The 22,975-nt window shown below is 39.4% G+C and overlaps 2 protein-coding genes across 4 annotated transcripts; one reads left to right on the top strand and one right to left on the bottom strand.

Moving 5' to 3' along the window:
• The first annotated feature begins 1,267 nt into the window (after nt 1–1,267).
• Nucleotides 1,268–11,862, top strand: tmem150c (transmembrane protein 150C). 3 transcript variants are annotated; one of them, XM_047373612.1, is made up of 8 exons: nt 1,268–1,378; nt 5,206–5,289; nt 6,378–6,431; nt 6,512–6,547; nt 6,627–6,694; nt 7,220–7,347; nt 7,420–7,603; nt 8,720–11,862. In XM_047373612.1, exons 1-8 carry the CDS (start codon nt 1,332–1,334, stop codon nt 8,959–8,961), a joined length of 843 nt encoding a protein of 280 aa, XP_047229568.1. In that variant the 5' UTR covers nt 1,268–1,331; the 3' UTR covers nt 8,962–11,862. The 3 variants fall into 3 exon arrangements, with proteins under 3 accessions (XP_047229568.1, XP_047229570.1, XP_047229567.1); XM_047373614.1 differs by having other exon boundaries at nt 1,276–1,328; XM_047373611.1 differs by lacking the exon at nt 1,268–1,378 and having other exon boundaries at nt 5,232–5,289; nt 6,512–7,347.
• Nucleotides 11,863–14,788: 2,926 nt separating this feature from the next.
• Nucleotides 14,789–20,203, bottom strand: enoph1 (enolase-phosphatase 1). Its single transcript, XM_047371684.1, has 6 exons — nt 19,744–20,203; nt 19,192–19,293; nt 18,697–18,899; nt 18,255–18,387; nt 18,014–18,137; nt 14,789–16,615 (listed from the first exon to the last, which is right to left on the bottom strand). Exons 1-6 carry the CDS (start codon nt 19,825–19,827, stop codon nt 16,476–16,478), a joined length of 786 nt encoding a protein of 261 aa, XP_047227640.1. The 5' UTR covers nt 19,828–20,203; the 3' UTR covers nt 14,789–16,475.
• Nucleotides 20,204–22,975: the final 2,772 nt, after the last annotated feature.

Raw genomic sequence — 22,975 nt, 5'->3', positions numbered from 1 at the left:
GCCATTAGATCTAAGAAGGAAACAGTTAGCAATAAATTACTGGATAAACTTACAAAGCAATAATCCGGATCATCCCACACGTGATATTTTAAAACCATGCAGGGAAAAAGAAAAAAAAACAAGTTAAGAGTTTTGGTTGGATTATCAATAATATAGCAGAAGAATTTCAAATATATGAAAAAGAAATAAGTTCAATGTTGCCTTTGCCAGTAGTGCCACCGTGGCTGTTACCAGAAGCAGTGGTGGATATGGCATTGATGGAAAAGAAAAAGGATAAGAAATGTAGATTAGATTCAAGTATAATACAGGAATATATAAACAATTACTATCATTATGTCCAGATTTACACAGACGCATCAAAAACAAATGAAAAAGTAGGAGTAGCATTTGTAATACCAGAATTTAAAATAAAAGTAGGAAAAAGAATTACAGATGGATTATCAGTATATTCAGGAGAATTATTAGCAATATTGTTAGCAGTGCAGTGGGTGGAGGATATAAAACCATTAAAAACAATCATTTGTTCAGACTCAAGTTCAGCATTATTAAGTTTAAAACATAATCATTCAGAGGGTAGACCAGACATTTTGTTGGAAATAAAACATACTTTATTTAGAATACAAAGAATGGGATTAATATTAGTGTTTTTATGGGTACCAGCACATGTAGGAGTTGGAGGGAATGAGAAGGCGGACAGGATAGCAAAGAAGGCAACACAAAACAACATTAGCTTTATAATAAATATTAGTAGGTCAGAGGTGAGAAATATAATTAAACAGAGAATCAGGAAAGAGTGGCAAAAAAAGTGGGATGAAGAAAAGAAAGGAAGATGGTTTTACAGAATCAACAAGATAGTAGGAGAAGTAAGAACAGGAAGAAGGAGAAGAAAAGAGGAAAGATTAATTACAAGATTAAGACTAGGACATAAAGGACTTAATTCTACATTGTTTAAGAAACATAATACAGGAAAATGTGATCATTGTGGAGAAGAGGAAACAATAGAACATGTAATATTGAAGTGTCAGAAATATGAACAAGAAAGAACAATTTTAAGGAGAGAATTTGTAGGTATTAAAGAAAATTTTATTTTGAGAGATACTTTGCAAAGAAGTTTAGGTAGCAAACATATTCAAATTATAATTAGATTTTTCAAAAAAACTAAATTAATAAATAGAATTGGATTGTTGTAATAGTAAATAAGATTTAAAACCATGAAGAACCACACTCCATACCAGTCGGTGGCGGTAATGCACCCATAAAGTTATTTACCAACCGCCAAAAATAATACAAGAAGAAGAACCACCTGAGGTTCCGGATTACAGCAGGAGGTAATGTTTGAGGACCGACTTCTTATAAACTCAGCAGAACTGGATCGGAGGTACAAATAAAACACCCGCTATTCTAGAAGTGCGCCGCTCAAGGTGGCAGCAGGTTGGAGTAGCTCTGTTACTTCCTGCCCACAGCCATTAGCATCTACAACGGCTCTTTGAAGAAACCTTCATAATATGAGCTATAACAACATTTAATGTCCCTTTGGGATTCATAAAGTATTTTTGAATTGAATTGAATTTATCCGCGCTGGGTCTGGGTACAGGGACGCTGCTGTCATGTCGCGACGTTGCGGTGACGTCGTTTCGTCTTCGCTATTTAATTTTTTGGGGTCGAAATGATTAATCAGTCTTGGTGTGCGCTTTAACTCTTGCGACACTATCACAGTAAAACTCACACTGCAGACATCACGTTAACTATCATTTATGCTGCAAGAAATCACTCATTTTTCAGCCATCATCGAGCTAAAAGTATAATTACATATGTAATACATAGTAGCGCTCAAACCTGGTCGAAGCTGAAGTTGGCTTCCGATTCGGCCGATTCCACCTAATTTTTCACGAACTGAAACATCTTTAATCTGCTCTAGTTTAAGAACGACAATACTTAGACTCTTCAAACATGGACTAGATGGTTCTACACTAATAGCAGGATATTGCAAAGCCAGTTTGGGATTTGTGAAAGCTTTTATTTGATTTCAGAATTTACAAAAATGTCAATATGCAAAAATGCATAGTTTGTAAGTATAATTGTAAACCTTATTCAATTAACTAAATTGATGAGAAAAAAAAAAAAAACCAATCTGAGAATTATTCGGGGGCAATAATACAGAGTAAAGTAATAACAAATATTCAGTAAAGGGGTGCAGAGTGGCTCAGTGTTAGAGCAGGTGCACCATATGAGGAGGCTGTAGACCTGGGTACAGTTTCTTCCTGCTCAGCTACTGATGAACAAAGGCCACTAGTGCCACAAAAAACCTAAAACAATAAAGAAGGCTGTTTTTAGAAGGTCATAGGGTCCTGTCAGCAGACAGATGGTAGCTCAATATAGGAGTAGTTGAGGAGAAACGGTGTCTGAAATTATGAAACATGTCAGTGGAAAGTAAAATAAAATCTTTTGAATAACTTTTCATAAAATGCTGAGAAATAATGATTTAGATATTTGGAAGAAGCTTTAAAACTTTTCATTTGTGATGTAATTCCGGCATCAATAAATGCTTTGGAAAAAAAAACACTAAAAGGGCTGAGGCAGTGGAACACACCGAGCGAGTTCAAGGAATGCAGTTTTTGAGCTGGACTAGTTCTAATGTGCTCAAGATGCAAAGAAAAAGCACTGAAATAGCCCTTCATGAAACTTTCACAAATTACAAACTGGTTTTGAAATATACTGCTATTAGTGTAGAACAATCTAATCCAGCTTTGAAGAGTCGTAAGTATTGTATTTTTTAAACTATAGCAGATTAAAGATGCTCAAGGCAATGAAAAAATATGTGGAATTGCACTTTAGCCGTTTCCTATCAGAAGCTTAATTGGAAACCAACTTCATCTGGTTGGCTTGCATAGTTTTGGCTCTTATGCATTGTCCTTAAATTCCCAACAGGGTTAAGCTGCTGATTTTGGTGTAGATTTGGGACCATTGTCCTGTTGGAACAGCCAGCAGTGACCATATTCCTCCTCCCTTCATCATTCCATCCAACTTGTGCAACGCACCAGTAACTCTCCTACAAGGCATGAGTTTTTCCAGTCTGTTCTTTGTACATCCATCATTGTGTGGTTTGGTCTTCAGAGAAGATCATCGGGGCAGATCTTTCCTCCATCCAGGACTTGTACAGGTCTAGGGTCAGGAAAAGGGCAGCTATAAGCATATTACACATACATGTACATACTGTTCCTTTTACTTCCTCTAAATTTATATATATTTACACTTATTGTCTGTTTGCTGTGAGTGATTGAAACCAAGGTTAAATTCCTTTGTTTGTGCACACAATCTTGGTCAGTATAGCTGATTCTGATTCTAACCATTATATAGTCACCCAGCATGAAGCGACCACCACCATGCTTGACAGTTGGCAAAGTGCTCTTTAGGTATGAGAACCACTCCTTAAATCCGGTATGCATACTTTCAGCCCAACCTTTGCCTCTTCTTACTGTAAAACTGTTCCTGCGTTGTTCTTGAACCTTGGGAAGGATTTTCCCTTCAGCAGAGATAAGAATTTGGGTCAGATGGTTAAAACTTTGACACAGTTGGGTGTTCCAAAAGGACAATGATCCCAAACACACATTAAAATTGGTTTACAAATGTTATGGTAGGATATTATTATTTTCCCTTTCCTTCAGTGTCCTGTAAAGCCCTTTGGATTACCTTCTGTATGAACGGTGCCCATGGTTCTGGAATGGCCCCGACCTCATTTGAATTGAAAATGTATCGACTGATTGAAAGCCACATCTGTGTCAGGAAATCAAGCAATTTAAACGAGCTTTACTATTTCTGATAAGAAGAGAGGTAATATATCTTTAGGTTAAGGACTTAACCCCGGTTCTCTGAAACGTGACTGAGGTATCTCACTATGGGACACGCCTCCAGCGCCTATCCCGCAGAAGCTCTATAACATCACGCCAGTCTTGACTGGCAGACTGAAGTGACGTCCAGTCCCATGGGAGGGACTTTCTCCCAGTATAAAAGCCCGACATCACGCAGGTGATTTTTAGTCTAGTAAGCACACCTCTTCCTCGCTCCAGGCAAGAAGTGGGATCTGATGAGATACCTCACTCATGTTTCAGTCCTTCTAAAGTTCTCTTTCAACATTCCTTTCGGTATCTCACTATGGGACATTTCTGCTCCCGTATTGCCAGATAAGCTCGAAGACCAACAGATGCATACCGCATTCATGTCAATGTGGAACCCACACCCAGAACCATATGAGCCAGCGTTGGCACCGTGACATCTAGTTTATAGAACCTAGTGAAGGTGTGAAGGGTCGCCCAGCTGGCAGCCTCTCCACAGGTATACCCTGGAACAGCGCCCAGGATGAGGCCATATCACAAGTGGAGAGAGCCCCCAGACCAAAGCCAATGTTGAAAGAGAACCAGCTTGAATAGAGACAGAAACATCTTGATGGGTACAAAAGCACTTGGGGCCTCTACAACTTGCTATTATTTATTTATTTATTAGTTTGGGTGTATGTATACATTTAAAGCCGTAGATTTAATTTTGACCCGTCGTATAATCATTGTACCCTGAATAAACAATGCGTGATTAAAAGCCCAAGATGAATGTAACATTCAAGCATGAGTGTTTGCAAGCCTCCTGTCTGGCACCTAGGCTTCCTGTGTGAATCGGGCAGGTTTGATCTAGTTAAAATAAAGTGTGAATAGTTCAGACTTCCTAGTCTAGAATCTGGTCTAGCTAATAGATTCTACGGTGCCCTGGGCACCTCTTTAAAGGTTCTGGAAGGGTCCATTTATTGCTTGTGAGGGGGGAAAGTAAACTGTGCACGTTAGGGTTTAATGTTGTAGATCAAAATCCAGAACCTGACACGTGTTTTCAGATTTTTAAGTGTTAGATAATATTGGTTAAGGAAAATATTTGGATATCTTGTTGTGGATGTTTGTTAGTGCATATCTGTTCTTGTTTACCTTGTTTCCTGGGAGGTCTGTTCATTTGAGGGTGTAGTCAGTTATAAGAGACTGCCTGTTAAGATCATTGTGACCTGTTAAATGTTGGTGCTTAAATAACTGGTTAATCTGCACCATATCTCTGCCTCAAGCCATTCTAACAGATCCATTATTGAGCTAAACAATTTCTCTAAACTTTAAAAGTAGCTGAGAGCTCAGCGTCTCCATGTCAAGTAATACTGTTTTTTTTTGGTGACGTCAGAAGGACCAAAATGTCGAGCTGCCGTCCATTGGTCCTTTTGCCTCCCATCTTCTCTGTATGCACTGCTGCTGGGCTGTGGATAGTGTAAGTTCAACCACCTTTTAACCTTTATTCCAAAAGCTAACAGAGAAGAAAAAAACCTAAGTGTACAACATGACTAAGCAGGTCATGTAAAACTGCTGTTCCTTTTACATGCTCTAAAAAACACAAATATGCACAATAAAACTACAAACGATGCAGCCAAAGAAACGGAAACAAGAGATGCAAGATGTCAGACAGGCAGGGAAGGACATGTCTCTCAGTTTGAGGTAAACTGCCATAGAAATAAGGGACTGATCATTTCCTCAATGCCAATTTGACATTTAATAACAAAATAGACATTTCTTATTACTGTGAAAAATATTAAACATAAAAAGTTGTATTTTGTTAGCTGAGATAAAACTCATTTGTCAGACTACTGATCAAGAAAAAAAAGGTTTTTATTCAAAATAGTTGAAACGTATGTAATTAAGCCCAACATTATTCATTTCCCTGGCAGATCTTTTAATTTTACCAACATCTTTCTTCTGACCAGAAGTAAAAGCAACGTTTCCAAGAGACCCAGTCAGAGTCCCAACTTTATTCTGATAGAGAATCTGTGGAGGGAGTTTAAGATTAGGGTTATGGCAGGTAGGGCATCCAATCCCAAACACCTGGAGTTTATCACCAAAGATAAATCATCAACATACCAGAGGAAGTAAGCGAAAAAGCTTCCCAGCAATTAGAAGAAGGGGTTCATTTATGTGATGCAAAGAGATTTTTCGAGTGATTATTGAGAAAGGTACAAATAATTTTCAATATAAATTTCCCTTTAAAACACCCTCTGACTTGGGATTCATATGTACATGCATGCATTTCTCCTCTCCTCTGGGCCAAGTGATGTTGCACCCCCTCCACACACACACACACACACACTGTCTGAACTGTCTGTTGAACTGTGCATATAAATAAAGAGATAGGGTGTCAAAAACTTTGTAGTCTGCACTGCAAAGTGAGCTACCCTTGCAAGTAAAACTGACTCTGTATCGTTCTTGCCTCTGAGTTGACTTAATAATACCTAACATTGCACCCATCTGTGTTCCTAACATGTAGCTGTCTTTGTTCCCATCCCGTGCTCTTGTGCACTCATACAGGTACTTTGTAGCGCTCTACAATAAGAAAGTGTTACCTCTGAGCGACACGTACAGGTACGAGTTACGCTGCAACATGTTCAGCCAATATTTATTCAGCGCACCCCTAGAATTAGATCTATTTTTGTTTGTTCTAGGCACAGAAATGGATCCGCATATTCTCCGTACATAAGGTACACGCTGCACTCATCCTACATCATCCTTTTACCTGTAAAACCAGAGCTGTTTCATGTTATTTATTGGCTTTGCTAGCATCACAGGCAATTTTCCACCAGCCAGCTGCATCTTCAGTCAGGTCATGAACCTGGCAGCGTTTGCAGGTAAAGGAAGCGATGATGTACTTTTTATACAAAGTCCAGACTGATGTAAGAATAGATAGAGTGAGTGCCTGACAAAAGTAATCTTTAACTTTTTCACAATACTGTTTTTGGTGGGTTTTATGTGGTAGGCCCACACAAGTAGTGCATAATACTGAAGTACAAGGAAAATTGTGTTTTTTAAATTTTTCTTAAATCTGAACTTTGTTGGAGACCAAATGGTAGCCAAGAGTCCTGTAGTAACTCTGGGGGAGCTGCAGAATTTATCAGCTCAGGTGGAATTATCTGGAAAGATCACAAATGGCAAAAGATTTGGACACAGCTATGCTAGAGGTTTTTTCTGTTATTTAGCCAAAGTGACAAAGAGGTCTTCTAATAAGTGTAGACAGCAGACAGCCAGATGGTGTTTTACTGAATATCACAATGTGATTATAGAACATACTCTACTTCAGATGAATTTTCAAATCATGCTTAAATCACCGACTGGTGTGGCCTTCCTGGTTTTACTGGCACTCTTCTGTTTTTCAGGGTTTGTCATGGGCATCCTCCGATACATTCAGCTGAAGAACAGACTAGACAAACCCTGGCTGAACATTGTTAGTGTGGCGTCTTTCTCAATTGCCTGTTTTGGAATGACAATTGTGGGAAATTTCCAGGTAACCACTGATCAATGAGTGAGAAGTCCAAATCCAGACCGCGGCATACTCACTGACTTCTGTTTTTTGTAGCTATTTGAGTTGGGGCTGATTCACGACGTGGGCACGTTAATGACGTTTGGACTGGGTACCTTGTACTGCTGGATGCAGTCTTACATCACGCTGAGAGTCAACCTGAAGAACGAAGGGAGGGCTGTTGCTATCAGCCGTTTTCTGCTGTCTGCAGCCATCACTCTCTGCATTATACTAAAGCAGGGTATCCTTTTACACAGAGCAGCTAGTTACAGATAATACAGATAGGACTGTTGAAACTCTTTACATACAGAGCCTTGCAAAAGCATGCATACCTCGTGCCTTTAACTTTTTCACGTCACATTCCAACCACAAACGTTAGTGTGTTATATCTGAATTTTATGTAAGACCCAACACAAAGTAGCTTATAATTGTGAAGCACAAGAAAAAGTTATGCAGGATTTTTAAAACCTTTTGAAATGAAAAACCAAAAATGGTGGTGTACATTTGTACTCCACCCTCCTGAGATGAAACTCTGTAGAACCAGTTTTTGGTGCAAGTCTTTTTGGCAATGTCTCAGCCAGCTGTGCCTTGTTTCTTTATATCTGGATCCCCATTAACTGCAGTTCCCTGCAGCGACTACCTGGGGTCCATACATTCAACAGACACAAATACATAAACATTAAATGATATATTTATTGCTGATGTCCTCATTCCTCTTTACAGCATAGCTGAAGCTCATTCAGATTAGGTGAAGAATGTCTGTTAAAATCAGTTTGCCTCAGATTCTCAGTTGCATGTAGGTCTGAACTTTGACTGGACCATTCTAACACACGGACATGCTCTTTAGGGTTGATGTCCTGCTGGTAGGTAAACCTGTGCTCCCAGTCTCAGCTCTTCTGCAGCCTTTAACAGGGTTTCCTCCAGGATTGTCCTACATTTTTGCTCTGTCCATCTTCCCTCCGCCTCTGACCAGCTTCCCCGTCCCTGCTGAAGAATAGCATCCCCACAGCATGATTCTGCCACCATTGTGGTTCACTGTGGAGACGGTGTGTTTAGGGTTCAGTTTTAGTTTTCCTTCACACATAGCATTTTGGAAGCATTCCATATGGTCCAATATAGCTCTCATCGGAGCAGAGCACCTTCCATGTTTGCTTCATCCCCTTGTGACAAAATTTTACCAGTTAGCTAATTAAAACATGAATTAATCTGTTGTTTAATTGCAGAAAATCTTCTCCGATTCTTTTTTTTTTGTTGCTTTTTGGATGGCTGTTATTTTTTGTGAGCAGAATTATTGTTTGGTTATTGCCATTTTTTAAATGCCTTCCTGCCTTTTTCATCCTTAACCCTCCTGATACAGCCCTGGTTGTGATCCCTCACATGCACAGTGTTCGGTGCCAGTGGGCCCTGGTCATGTTCTTCCTCATCTTCATGGGCACTTTTGCCATCGAGTTTCGCCACTGCCGCTTCGATGTGGTGTGCCGAGACGCTGTGGAGCATCAGAGTTGGCCAGAAGCTTCTGGCCAACGCCAAGAGCTACAGGAGTCCCACACGGTCTTGTATTTGAACACCTTGAGTTCAGACTTACACAGAACTTCATGATTCATCAGGGCATTTATTCCATTATTCAAGGAAGTAAATGTGTCTTGCTTCAGCCAGTTATACCGGGGGAAAGCAACATTATGTTTTGTTTCAATGTTTACATAGTTTTTAAGCATCAGTACTTTAAAAAAAATTATCTTATTGAAACATACACACAAGTATTGGGTCACACCACCCAATCGATAAACTCTGGTGTTGCAGTCACTTCCATGGCTGCAGGTGTATAAAGTTTGGTGTGGAGAAACTTGACTGGCCTGCACAGAGTCCTGACCTCAACCTTCTTGAACACCTTTGAGATGAATGAGTGCAGAGGCTGCAATTCTGGTTTTCTCATCTAAACTATGAACACACTCCTAAACCTCGAGGAAGATGTTTACAGAGTAGTTAAAGGTGCTATTGCTGGCAGCAATGGGTCCATCAACAAGTTGGACCTCATAGATTAAGAATAGGATGTTATCAAGGTTCATGTACATATTAAATTAGACAAATAATTTTGTAATATAGTGTATCATGCTACTTGATACAGTTTCACATCCACATCTAAGAAAGACAGGAGATTTTTTTCAGGTGGTGCAAATTACTGCCAAGCTGGATGTGTCACCATGACCCTGCACTGATGGAAGGTAGACGAACAGGTTTATACGAAACAGATTAAATCAGTGCATCAGATGCATCACTGTGTCAAAGATATAACAGATTTTATGAGATTTATCACTCTGTTTTTGAACAGAACAGTGGATTTGAGATGGGACTTGATGTCTGAAGCCACTGAATATGATTGGGCAGTGCAACAGACTTTCATCTCAATAATGTGGCAATAATAAACTGGCCAAAATACATCCAAAGGGCAGTACCACAGGCTTTGCATGGATTTCTGAGCTGCAACCCTCAAAGTTATGGGGAAAGTATTCTTTGTGGGTTATATGTATGTATGCCAACCTGTAAAATACTACCTAAGATCAAAGGTCAGGATAAATAACAAGATCACATTAAACTATGATAAACTGCGGAGATTAAAATGTTTCCTGGCCTGAGTGCACACCCTGAGGGAGTGGTGGATCTCTAGAATGACACCAGGAGGACTAGAACCCAGTGATGAGGTTCTGGACTGAATCCTTTGAATATGTTGTCCTTCTGTATGGGCAGAAGCCTGTGCCGTCAGAAACCGAATTTGATTTGCTCAGACTAAATCTATATTCCAGGGTGAAATGTTGGCAAGAATCTCACCCAATGTTTACAGTTCAATGTGCTATGATGTACTACAGTATAGTAAACATTGAGATATGCAGTTGAATCAAATCTAGAGGGAACTGTAATATAGAATACAACACCATGCATATGTGTATTAAATATATCGGTACCACTTTACGCTAAGGCTCCCCTTATAGATCACTAATAAATAGTTCACAGATATGTTATTAATTCATCTGTAAACACTTTACCAATCATTAATAAGTGTTTATTATGCATTAATTAGTGGGGGACAAAGAGACAAAACTGACCGGTTTCTTGCCAAATAGTGAGTCAAATCTGTTCACCTGTATATTTAATGTAAAGTTCCTATTTTAAACATTTGAGACTAAGTTATCACCTTATAAACACAATTTGTAAACATATTTTCTAGCATAATATATTCTACTTAATCACTGCATTATAAATATTTATTAATGATTTGTAATATGTTTACAGATGAATTAATGACATATCTGTAAACTATTTATTAGCGATCTATGAGGGGAGCCTTATTGTAAAGTGGTACCAACATTTTATTGTGATCAGAATTTCACTCAGCAGGACTCCTTTCATTAAAAGGAGGTATTCAGATATTCAAACCAGCATGTGAGCAAAGTCATGTAAATTAGAGAGCTAGACCACCAAACGTGTTTGGTTTTTACACAATTGCACTGAAAATATAAACAGAGGGGCACAATACAAGCTTTCAATGTACTGTAACAAAGACCCTAATAATAAGTAAAGCAGCCTGGATGTTCTGTGCTTACAGTGGAGGTGAAGATAGTCCATCAGAACAGCACAGTAGCATCAAACTGCAGACAATCAAATGAAAATGAGTTGATAACTGACCACCAAACGTTAGGTTAATCCTCTGTAATTACTTATTTACATTTACTTCTTTCCCTCCTTTTTTCCTTTCAGTCCATTGCCTCTTTGTCCTCGTTGTCTCAGGCAGGAAATTAGCTATCAATTAGTGTGCATTTAACTACAGTACATCTTAACATCATTAATAACTCTCGAACTGGTTGCTTCATGTTCACCATAAGCTTATTACCAAACAGCTTTATGTTGACTATAAAAACATAGTATTTCTGTTCTTGTACTCTTTCAAACCTAGTTGGTAATCAATCCACTGGCTGCTTTAAGCATTTCCTTCCTTAAACTGGCTCCCTGGATCTGGAGAATAGACTTGAAAATACTTCTGTTAGTTTATAAATCACTGAATGGCTTAGCACTGATATACATTAAAGATCTGTTGTCGTATCAACCTTCCAGACCAATCCGGTCCTCAGGTTCCAGTCTACTCTGCGTCTCCGCTACCAGAACCAAACATAGAGAAGCAGCATTCAGTTCTTATGCTCCACTAATCTGGATCAAATTTCCAGAAAACTGCAAAAGCTATCAAAAACCCTGAGGTATTTGAAATCAAGGTAAAACATATTTAGAGTTGTTTTTGATTGTTCTCTTGCAACTATTAACTGAAACATCATTCATTTTAGTCTGTAGTCCAACTTTTCTTTATTTTTCTTTACCATTACAACAATGTACTTTTTCCATCTTGTTGCTGAATTGTGCTAAACAAATAAACTTCTTTCTTTTTTACGAGGCATCTTTGAACTAAAAAAACATGATGAATAATAATAATAAAAACAATATTTTAAAAATGAATTACCTGTTTTCTGAGAGCCTCTGCAGGCTGAATCATGGGGATTTCTTGTTTTGAGTCAGGGTCGTGTTTTGGTTTTTTTTTTACGAATCAGACGTTTCCACGGGACAAGGACCGCTTTGATTGGTCAGTACAAATATCATCCAGAGCTATAATCTGTCAGGTAGCTAATGTTTTATTTCAAAATTCACAGCTTATTGCCCGCTATTTTTAGTTTTCAGCCCAAATAATTAAAAGCCAACTCCTTATTCTCATACTTTTTGGTTGTGTGTTTACGTGGCAGTCTTTAGCAACCAGCTCATGATACAACAACAAACTACTGCCTGAGTGATAAAGCCTGAATAGTCAGTTAAAAATAGCTTCTCCTCCCTCTAAGAACTGCGGGGAGCCAGAGTCTTCTTCTCTTCTCCCCGTGTGTGTGTGTGTTGTGTGTTGTGTGTTGTGTTTCGATGGGGCGGGGGGGGCATTTTGAGCTGGGACAGTGGGGCTCATAGCTCAAAATAAGACCTTAAACATAGTCTACAAAATAAAAGCTTTCATTTTCACACAGCAAATTATTGCAGCTTTGGGCTTTGCATTGCTGCTGGAACTCAACCAAAATCGGAAATGACACTATGTTGACCTTTTAAAATATAGCTTATTGAAATTTTCTAAATAAAAGCCTAATTTTAACCAATGTTACTATTTAAACTTGAGACTGATAATGGAATACACTCTGATTTTAGCATAACAAGCAGGTTTCACATTAATCTGTTCCAATCCTTAAAAGACAACCAAGCTAGACTTTCAAAATAAGAGTTCACAGTGATTTTAACATAGGTAGAGGGTTCCATGTGACTAAAGGGCCTAAACCAATGTTGATACAACTATGCTGGACTTTCAAAATAAGACCTAAACATACTGTACAAAATAAAAACCCCAATACTTGAATTTTTTTTTTTTTAAAGAATAGGGTAACTCAGCCAGTTGTGGAAGTGGGCATAAGTTATTCTTTCAAAATAAAGTTTTTCAATATTTTCAGAATGAAAACCTCAATTTGTCATACTTATTATTACATTACATAAGCTTACTAACAATGTAATATGATTTTAGCTTAGTTCTTACCCTTAGGAAAACAAATTAATGAGATTTATTTTGCCAGGCAAAACAAGGCGTCTGTTCAGACTTCCCCAGATGAACAGAAATAGTCGGGAACACAGATGGATGGTGACTTTGCGTTGATATCTGTCTTGTATTAACAAACAGCTGAGCGGATTAACACAGACACATACATTCATCTACAGATGACCTTTGACCCACACAAGATAGTATAGCAGACAGAAGGACTTTCATGAAAAGGCATCATGACACATTAATACCTCTTGGGTCATTTTCATGGAACTGACACAGAGACACATGCAAACAGTTTTTTTAAGCTCTTCCAGGTCTTACCTTCAAACCTGATGCAAACTCAGCCTAACACAGACCCAGAACCTTTGGCTCTGGTCCCAGAGACGCTACCAAGCAGCAAGCCCCATAAAACTTTTTCTAGTATGGTGTAGGATGTTGTATTTGGTAAGTTTTGTTCTTGTTCTCTTATACACTGTATATGTACAGGTGCATCTCACTAAATTAAAATATTAAAGTTTTATATATTTTAGCAGATAAGTGAAACTCAGATTCATTACTCACATTGATATATTTCAGGTGTTCATTTAGATAATTCTGGCTTGCATCTTCGAATAGCTAAAATTCTGTTTCTTACAAATTTTAAATAATACATAATATCAATGAAAATGTATTTTAAATACAGAAATGTGTTATGTCCTACACGCTCCTGACTCGACAGCAGACAGTAACTGACACTCTTCACATCGAGGGTAAAACACAAAACGTCATTGCCAAAGAAGCTGGCTGTTCATAATACTGTATTTAAGCATATTAACAGAAAGTTGAGTGAAAAGAAAATGTGTGCTTAAGCAACAGGGATAACTACAGCCTTTAAAAAGTGTAGACTCTGGTTCAATGTTCATTAAATAATGATAGAATTGAATCAGTTGTGTTTTTGTTCATTTGTGGTTTCGTTTAAACCTGGTTTAGAAACACTAATTTTAATAAGTCCTGATCACACTAAATCCTAGATTTGAAAGAGTGTACTTTCACCCCATGGCTGTACATAGATGATTATGGTAGGTCACAATTCATAATAATAATGCTGATTAGATGTTAGCTAAAAACTCATTTTGCTTTAAAGCGAAGACACTGAGTTTTCTACCAATAAAAGGTAAGATATTTCTTGGTCATAACATACTGGAATCTCACAAAAATAACCTTAAGCCATCCCTTTAAGGTCAGCAGAATTAGAAACCTAAATTGTTTTTATCATTTTATTCATTTAAATTTGCAAATAAAATTTATCTTACCTTATAAATATGCGTCAGTCCTCTAATTTGCAAAAAAAACATCTAATATGCATGATCAGAAAGCAGATTTATTTTGAATTTAAAGAATAAAACGTAGCACGTTTGGCTTGAAAAGAGGAGCGATTTTGTTTGAGCAAGCTGACCTTTTGTGTTCATCCATCCATCTATCGTCCACACCCTGGTGCCTATCTCCAGTGGTCATTAGACGAGAGGCGGGGTTAACCCTGGAAAGGTCACCAGTTCATGACAAGGCAACAAAGAGACACACAACCACCCTTCTAAGGGTAATTTAGCGTGATTATTAAACCTAACAGTCATGTCTTTGGACTGTGCGAGGAAGCCACGCATGCACTGGAGAACATGCAAACTCCATGCAGAAAGACCCCAGGCCGGGATTCAAACTCAGAACCTTCTTGCTGCAAGGCAACGGTGCTACAAACTGCTCCACCGCGTACTGTTAAAATATTTCATAAAGAGCTGGATTCAATGTAAACCCCAGTTGATCATTCAAACTAAGAGACAGTTATGTTTGTGGGAGAAGGTATTTATTTCTGGATTAAAACCAACCCTAGTTTACACATTTGACCGTCAGTCTGACATCGCTTAGGATTGTTTTCGTCCTTCCATCGTCTACATCACAGATAACACAGATGGCACATTTTAAACAGACACCTTCCACCTGCGAGGGGATGAGTTAGGACTTTCAAACTGTAGAAGTGAGAGCTTTCCGTCAGCACTACTGCAAAGTGCTTCTACTTTCTAAAACAGGATCACGACGTTTAACTGAAGCATGTCTGATCATTATACAGGCAGATGGGAACATTTACATTACACTCTTATACAAACAGCTGGAAAGTGGCAGACACAGTTCATCTAACAGTTAAAACATTAACAGTACCCTCACAGTTCATGTGCAGCTTTCTACAGGCATATTTTAAGATTATACAGCACCTATCAACAGGTTCCCAGTCCCTTTCAGGCTGTCATGACAGTGATCTTCCACTTTAGGTATTACAAGACTGTACAAATAAAGAAGGAATTGACTATTAAAAGGTTTGGATATACAGCACCAAGCAAAAGTATTCACACCCCTTCAACTTCTGCACATTTTATTTCATTAGTCCCAAACTTTTAGGTATTTTATTGGGATTTTATGGGATAGACCAACAGAAAGGAGTGCATTATAATAAAGTGGAAAGAAAATGATGCATGGTTTTCAAACAGTTTTAGTCAATAAAAATCCGAAAACTGTGGCATGAATTTGCATTCAGCAACTTTACTCTGATACCCCTAAATAAAATCTAGGGCAACAAGATACCTTCAGAAGTCACCTAATGAGCCAGTGTGTCATTTAATCTCAATATAAATCCAGCTCCTTTGTTTGTTGCCTCGGAGGTTTGTTAGAAAACATCAGTGAATGAACACCATCATGTAGACCAAGGAACACAGCAGACAGGTCAGGGAGAAGGTTGTAGAGAGGTTTAACAAACTGTTAAACTTCTTCTAAAGAAGTGTGAGAAGGAAAACTAACTCTGCACATTACTCTGAACACATCATCTCACCGTGAAGCATAGTGGTGGTGGTATCACGCTGTGGGAATTCTTGTTGTAAAGATGGATAAAGCTAAAAAAGGACAATCCTGGAAGACAACCTGTCGGAGCCTGGAAAAGACAGGAGGAGATTGACCTTCCAGCAGGACCCTAAAGGCATTTTCACATGTCAGAACAGTCCAGTTAAAGTAAAGGCTTAAATTCGACTAAGAATCTTTGCTTCAAGCCATGTTGGGTACACAGCAAACGCCATCCTCACAATCAAACATGGTGGCGGCAGCAATATGTTCAAAGGCACTCACCATCCAATCCGACTGAGCCTAAGATATTTTGTAAAGAAACAACATACGAATAGAAACATACTCCAAACGTTGGCTCTATTAGAAAATGAAAACTTTGCAACCCATTTTCTTCCCACTTCATGATTATGCACTACTTTTTGTTGGTCCATCACAAAAAAAAAAACCCATACACTGAAGTTTGTGGTTGTGAACAATAAACTGTGGAAACATTTAAGGAGTGTGAATACTTGTTCAAGGCTCTGTAATTAGCCACATGGTGAGCAAAAAGAGTCCCAGTTACTCCCAGCAGTCAAAAACAAGAACACCAGAGTAGTTAAACAAAACATTGGGGATGCAAAGAGGAGGAAAAGGTGGATCTGGGTTAAGCTCGCCCCATCAGCTGAAGTTGACTAAAGGAGGTAATGAGGTTATAGTGAGCGCTCTCCTCGTCTGTCAGCTCCATGTTTCCAGGTCGGACCACCACCAGGACATTCAGCCCGGCCTCTTCTGCTGCTTTGGCCTCTGCAACGACAAACCACAGTTGACTACAGATCTGAATTTAACAGAACCTTTACTGCAACGTGAACTGCATTTGCCTGAAGAAGGATGAATGTATCTAATGATTTCTTCCCACAGATTTGGATTGTTTGGAAAGGACAGAACCCAGGAGAGTTAGTTGGAGTAGAAAAAAATCCAGACTAACATTCACATCTAAATGAACTCCTTCCCAGGCTTAAAGTTCTACAGTTCCCTGTCCCTTTTCAGCCTATTTTAAGGTACAAATACTACAGATAACTATAGGTTTATGGTAGGTTTTTCTACAGATGTCAGACTTTTCAAAGTGGACTTGTAAAACCAGCAGGCTAGATGGAAACAGCTCTGTAATGATTCCTAAATCTATCAGAGCGACAGCTTTAAAAACACCTGAAGCTATTTAACCTCTTCTAGAGTTTCTGCTCCACCTCTGCACTGCAGACCTGCAAGGCCTGTCCAGTGCGTTTGCAATGGTTGGCAACACACTCCTGTTTTACAGATACCGGTCCTAGTACAGGAAGTAGGAATCTCCACGCTGGATGCTCAGCGAGGAGGAGCTGTGACATACACAGCATTCTTTGTATGTTAGGTGATACACATTCTCGCATTCTAAAGTGGAAAAAAATATTTGTTCTTCCCCTTTCTTTACAAATAAAAATCAGAGAAGTTCAGGAGTCTTTTTATAGAACCACTTTTTACTGCAGTTACAGCTGCAAGTGTTTGGGGGTACGTCTCTGCCTGCTTTGCTCATCTAGACACTGAACCTTTTGCCTTTTTTTTTCTTTGCAAATCGGCTCAAGCTCGGTCAGATTGGGTGGACAGCATCAGTGAACAGCAGTTTTAACGTCTTGCCACAGATTCTCAGTCACGCTTAGGTCGGGACTTTGACTAGACCATTCTAATCGATGAACATGCTTTGATCGAAGCCATTCCATTGTAGCTCTGGCTGTATGTTTAGTATTGTTGTCCTACAAGGTAAACCTCCACCCCAGTCTCAAGTGTATTTAGCTCCATCCATCTTCTCATCCACTCATTATTTCCTTTTACTTCATAATTAAGCACTACTTTCTGTTTCTGTCAAGTAAAATCCACTGAAGTTTGTGGTTTTGTGACAAAAATGGAAACGTTTTTTTTTTAATGCACTGTAAAAACTGTTTTTCAGCAGGAGATTTTACATAATTACTTTGATAGAAAATTAACATTTAATGAGGAAAAAATGTATTATGTGGCACAATTTAATGAGTTCAATAAATACAACACTCATGCTGATCAGACAGGTTTATTAAGTCAGTAGATTTTTTTAGCCTGACGTGTCTAGTTAAAATAAACAGGAAACAAATGTAACTGGCACTTTATGTAGTAGCTGTGAGATGTACCGCAGCTTACCTCTGCTTACGTCAGTTAGGAAGGTGATTTCTTCAGGCTGACAGCCGATCCTCTCTGCGATCCTCTCATAGCTTTTACTGTCTACTTTAGCTCCTATTGTGGTGTCAAAGTGACCATCAAAAAGCTGAAATCAGAAAACCAAAACACCAAATGCCACACAAAATATGAACCGTCAACAGACAGAATATCCCAACATCGTGGAAGCAAAAATGAAAGTCAGTGCATTGAGGGAGTCACTTACATCTAGAACGTCTCCTTCCACTGAGTATCCGAACAGGAGTTTCTGAGCCTCCACGCTTCCAGAGGAGTAAATGTAAACTTTCAGGCCATGTTCTCGCCATGTTTTGATGGACGGAACCACATCAGGGTAAATCCTGTTTGCAAATGGATCAATATCGTCAAGACACGTAGTCATTTTTAAACAAACCTTACAAACACTTAGTAATGGACTTGGATTTGTCATTAAGTCTTCAGTTGGACTCAGTGACGCCTAATTCTGTTTAGTGAAGATCAACTCTAACCAGTGATCAGCAGGACAAATACAATAAATGCATTAGAAAGCTGGAAGCTCCCACTTTTATTCTGTAAACAGGCAGCAAACCTGGCTCCATTATGATGCAAGCAGGACCACAGCTGCAGAACTAAAAGAAACGGTAAGTGAGCAAACACATCAGCGTACTTACTCGCCTTTGATTCTCCCAGAAGTATAAGCTGCCCTCCACATGTGACCCTGGAGCTGTTTGAGCGCTGTGGACTTCCTGTCCGCCGCCATCTGCCACATCACGCTCTCCACCACCTCTCTGATGGCCTTCTCCTCATCCGTGTGAACCGTTTGATCCACGGCGTGGACAGGACACGCCCGGTTCTGCCTCATGTCCTCTTCGATCTGCAAGGACAGCCGGGCTTTTTAGACAGAGGAAGGAAGACAGCATATTTGCTGCAGAGAAACGCTAGTGGCAGCATAATGCTGTGGGGATGCTTTTCTTTCTACACATCTAAGGTGTTTTGTTAGAGCGCTTATTAAATGTAACCACAGAAAAACATGTACAGAATAACCGTCAGCACACCCTTCTCTCTTCAGTCACAGAAAATGATTTTTTTCAGATCTCAGACAAAATAAAAAAATGACATCCTCACTTTCAATGTAAAAACATGAATTTAATGCATCGCCCACCTACCTGCTTTTTGAGCAGGTGAACATCTTGTTTGCATTCGTCTTCCTCCCAGTGCGTGGACAGATAATCCTCAAGATGCTCTACGATATAAGGAAACAGTATGTCCTGAAAAAACAAATCGCATAATACAGAAAGTTTATTGTTTGCATGTCTGTTAGGAAGATTTAGACCTATAATGGATCTTGGATCGTGGTGCTTCTGGGGAAAACACAAAGACAAGTGGCAATTCCCATGGCAACAGCGGTGCATGGGTAAAATAAAGCAAAAGAAACCCAATCTCTAAAAGGGGCTTGCTTGGTTTATGACGTCGACCTATACCCACGAGAGTAAAGCGCGTATTTACGACAGTTCTCATAGTACGTGGAGGCAACATATAGGATGTGTCTGATTTATAAACCTAACAATAAAAACAGGGAAGCTAAACACGGCTTATGAAGACAGTTGTTAGCCTTCTTCACCGTAAAACAAATTTTCTATAAGCTACACGGTACCAGGAAGCTGTTACCACAACAACGCGACCCTCTCTGAAGATCGATTTAAACAAACAGAACTCGCCTTAACAAACGTGATTGGCGTGGTGGTTCCCTCGATGTCCAGTAAAAGTGCAGTGGTGCAGGCAGGAATAGAAACAGTGGCCATTTTTTGTCCCGAGCGTCTACCGCTGGCAGTGGTTAGCTGACGTTAGCTTGGCTAGCAGCAGCGCTCTCTTAAAGCCTGGCAGCGCCCCGCTCTCCAGGCCGGACAGGTAGAACACGGAAGAGTTTCGCAAGAAAACACGGCTGATAGTTTGCTTCTAACTGATTAACCATGCCATTACCCCGCAGTAGCTACCGCACAAAGCTGTGATCAGCACACATGTTCCGTCCTATGACTTTAGCCTCCACTCCTGCAGGTGGCGGTATTGTCTATATTGTAACACAACCGTAGACGTAAACGTTGCCGCTGTTACGTCGATTCGCGTTTCCCCATCAGATACGGTTTCCCCAGCGTCTCCTTGCCGCTCACGCGGCAAAAAAGGCGCGTGCTTGTTGCAGGCTCGGAACCGTCGCGCTGTGCTCGCGCCACAGGGGAACTACGTTAACCCTGAAAGCTCAAATGCCGTGTTTCGGAGAAGTCGATCTACATTTGTTGCTAGTGTGTTATTAGATAAACTAATATATCATCATTTGATAGATAGATAGATAGATAGATAGATAGATAGATAGATAGATAGATAGATAGATAGATAGATAGATAGATAGATAGATAGATAGATAGATAGATAGATAGATAGATAGATAGATAGATAGATAGATAGATAGATAGATAGATAGATGTAAATATAACGACACATATTCATGTACACACACACAGACGTATATATATATATATATATATATATATATATATATATATATATATAGAGAGAGAGAGAGAGAGAGACTACAGATATCTATACTGTTGTGATCCTATATGGTCCTATAAATGTACTATAAACTCCATCAGATACCGTTCCCCCTGTTTATTACAGGGGGGACGGTATCTGACAGGGTGACAGGGTGTGGATGTCCATCAGGATGCGTTACGGTATCTGATGGAGATTAGAGGGCCATCAGATAGCGTTTCCCCTGTTTTATGCATGGGGAATCTGACGGGGTTTATAGTACATTTATAGGACCATATAGGATCACAACAGTATAGATATTTGTAGTCTCTCTCTCTCTCTCTATATATATATATCTATATATATATATATATATATATATATATATACGTCTGTGTGTGTGTATATGAATATGTGTCGTTATATTTACATCTATCTATCTATCTATCTATCTACCTATCTATCTATCTATCTATCTATCTATCTATCTATCTATCTATCTATCTATCTATCTATCTATCTATCTATCTATCTATCTATCTATCTATCTATCTATCTATCTACCTATCTATCTATCTATCTATCTATCTATCTATCTATCTATCTATCTATCTATCTATCTATCTATCTATCTATCTATCTATCTACCTATCTATCTATCTATCTATCTATCTATCTATCTATCTATCTATCTATCTATCTATCTATCTATCTATCTATCTATCTATCTATCTATCTATCTATCTATCTATCTATCTATCTATCAAATGATGATATATTAGTTTATCTAATAACACACTAGCAACAAATGTAGATCGACTTCTCCGAAACACGGCATTTGAGCTTTCAGGGTTACCGTAGTTCCCCTGTGGCGCGAGCACAGCGCGACGGTTCCGAGCCTGCAACAAGCACGCGCCTTTTTTGCCGCGTGAGCGGCAAGGAGACGCTGGGGAAACCGTATCTGATGGGGAAACGCGAATCGACGTAACAGCGGCAACGTTTACGTCTGTTTTAGAGAGAGAGAGAAAGAGAGAGAGAGAGAAAAAGAGAGAGAGAGAGACTGAGAGAGAGAGAGAAATACAAGCTGAGTATTGAATGAAATCCAAAATCCAGAGTGGCGGTTTATGGTAGCACGCAAAAAGATGGCAATTATGGTCAATAGGTGGACATGATGGAAGCCAAATCAGTATGCAACAGAGAGCGGTAAAAAACCGTATGAGCTCCACACACCCCAACACCTGATGCCCTCTAACCCTGACACCTATATAGATTTCCCCCACACCGCCACCAGTGGTACAGTAAATTATAGGTCAGAATGTCAATTCACATTTAACCCAAACACTGCCACCAAACCAAACAGAATTATCAAAACTAAATAAGACAAACCTAAACTATGACCAAGCACCAAAAAAAAAAAAAAAACTACAAATGGCTCCTATACACCGGCCCCAATTGTGTAAACAGCACAATTCAACAAACACCAAAAATGAGCTACAAACGTGTATAGTCACAAAGATCTTCCCTTTTCTTCTCCTGCTTCAAAGGGCTACTTGAAGGAGGAAGATTTTGGATATGGGCCTTTCTAACTGGCCCGTCTTCGTCCTCATCTGTACGGCATGCGCCAGTCCATTTTTATTTGGATATGTACAGGTCCTTCTCAAAATATTAGCATATTGTGATAAAGTTCATTATTTTCCATAATGTAATGATGAAAATTTAACATTCATATATTTTAGATTCATTGCACACTAACTGAAATATTTCAGGTCTTTTATTGTCTTAATACAGATTTTGGCATACAGCTCATGAAAACCCAAAATTCCTATCTCACAAAATTAGCATATCATTAAAAGGGTCTCTAAACGAGCTATGAACCTAATCATCTGAATCAACGAGTTAACTCTAAACACCTGCAAAAGATTCCTGAGGCCTTTAAAACTCCCAGCCTGGTTCATCACTCAAAACTCCAATCATGGGTAAGACTGCCGACCTGACTGCTGTCCAGAAGGCCACTATTGACACCCTCAAGCAAGAGGGTAAGACACAGAAAGACATTTCTGAACGAATAGGCTGTTCCCAGAGTGCTGTATCAAGGCACCTCAGTGGGAAGTCTGTGGGAAGGAAAAAGTGTGGCAGAAAACGCTGCACAACGAGAAGAGGTGACCGGACCCTGAGGAAGATTGTGGAGAAGGGCCGATTCCAGACCTTGGGGGACCTGCGGAAGCAGTGGACTGAGTCTGGAGTAGAAACATCCAGAGCCACCGTGCACAGGCGTGTGCAGGAAATGGGCTACAGGTGCCGCATTCCCCAGGTCAAGCTACTTTTGAACCAGAAACAGCGGCAGAAGCGCCTGACCTGGGCTACAGAGAAGCAGCACTGGACTGTTGCTCAGTGGTCCAAAGTACTTTTTTCGGATGAAAGCAA

Source organism: Girardinichthys multiradiatus, chromosome 8 (genome assembly GCF_021462225.1).
Source record: "Girardinichthys multiradiatus isolate DD_20200921_A chromosome 8, DD_fGirMul_XY1, whole genome shotgun sequence".
NCBI classification, from domain to species: Eukaryota; Metazoa; Chordata; class Actinopteri; order Cyprinodontiformes; family Goodeidae; genus Girardinichthys; species Girardinichthys multiradiatus.
The sequence above is the reverse complement of the archived record's forward strand: the minus strand, read 5'-3'. Positions and strand labels throughout refer to the sequence as shown.

Bases quoted from the DNA above. Each gene is read 5' to 3' on its own strand.
- tmem150c (XM_047373611.1), top strand. From the start codon at position 6,910: ATGGTAGCCAAGAGTCCTGTAGTAACTCTGGGGGAGCTGCAGAATTTA. The intron at 7,348-7,419 runs GTAACCACTGAT...TGTTTTTTGTAG, and splicing joins CAATTGTGGGAAATTTCCAG to CTATTTGAGTTGGGGCTGAT. The intron at 7,604-8,719 runs GTATCCTTTTAC...CTCCTGATACAG, and splicing joins CTGCATTATACTAAAGCAGG to CCCTGGTTGTGATCCCTCAC.
- enoph1 (XM_047371684.1), bottom strand. From the start codon at position 19,827: ATGGCCACTGTTTCTATTCCTGCCTGCACCACTGCACTTTTACTGGAC. The intron at 18,388-18,696 runs GTAAGTACGCTG...ATTTGCAAACAG, and splicing joins TCTGGGAGAATCAAAGGCGA to GATTTACCCTGATGTGGTTC. The intron at 16,616-18,013 runs GTAAGCTGCGGT...TTGTCGTTGCAG, and splicing joins CCTAACTGACGTAAGCAGAG to AGGCCAAAGCAGCAGAAGAG.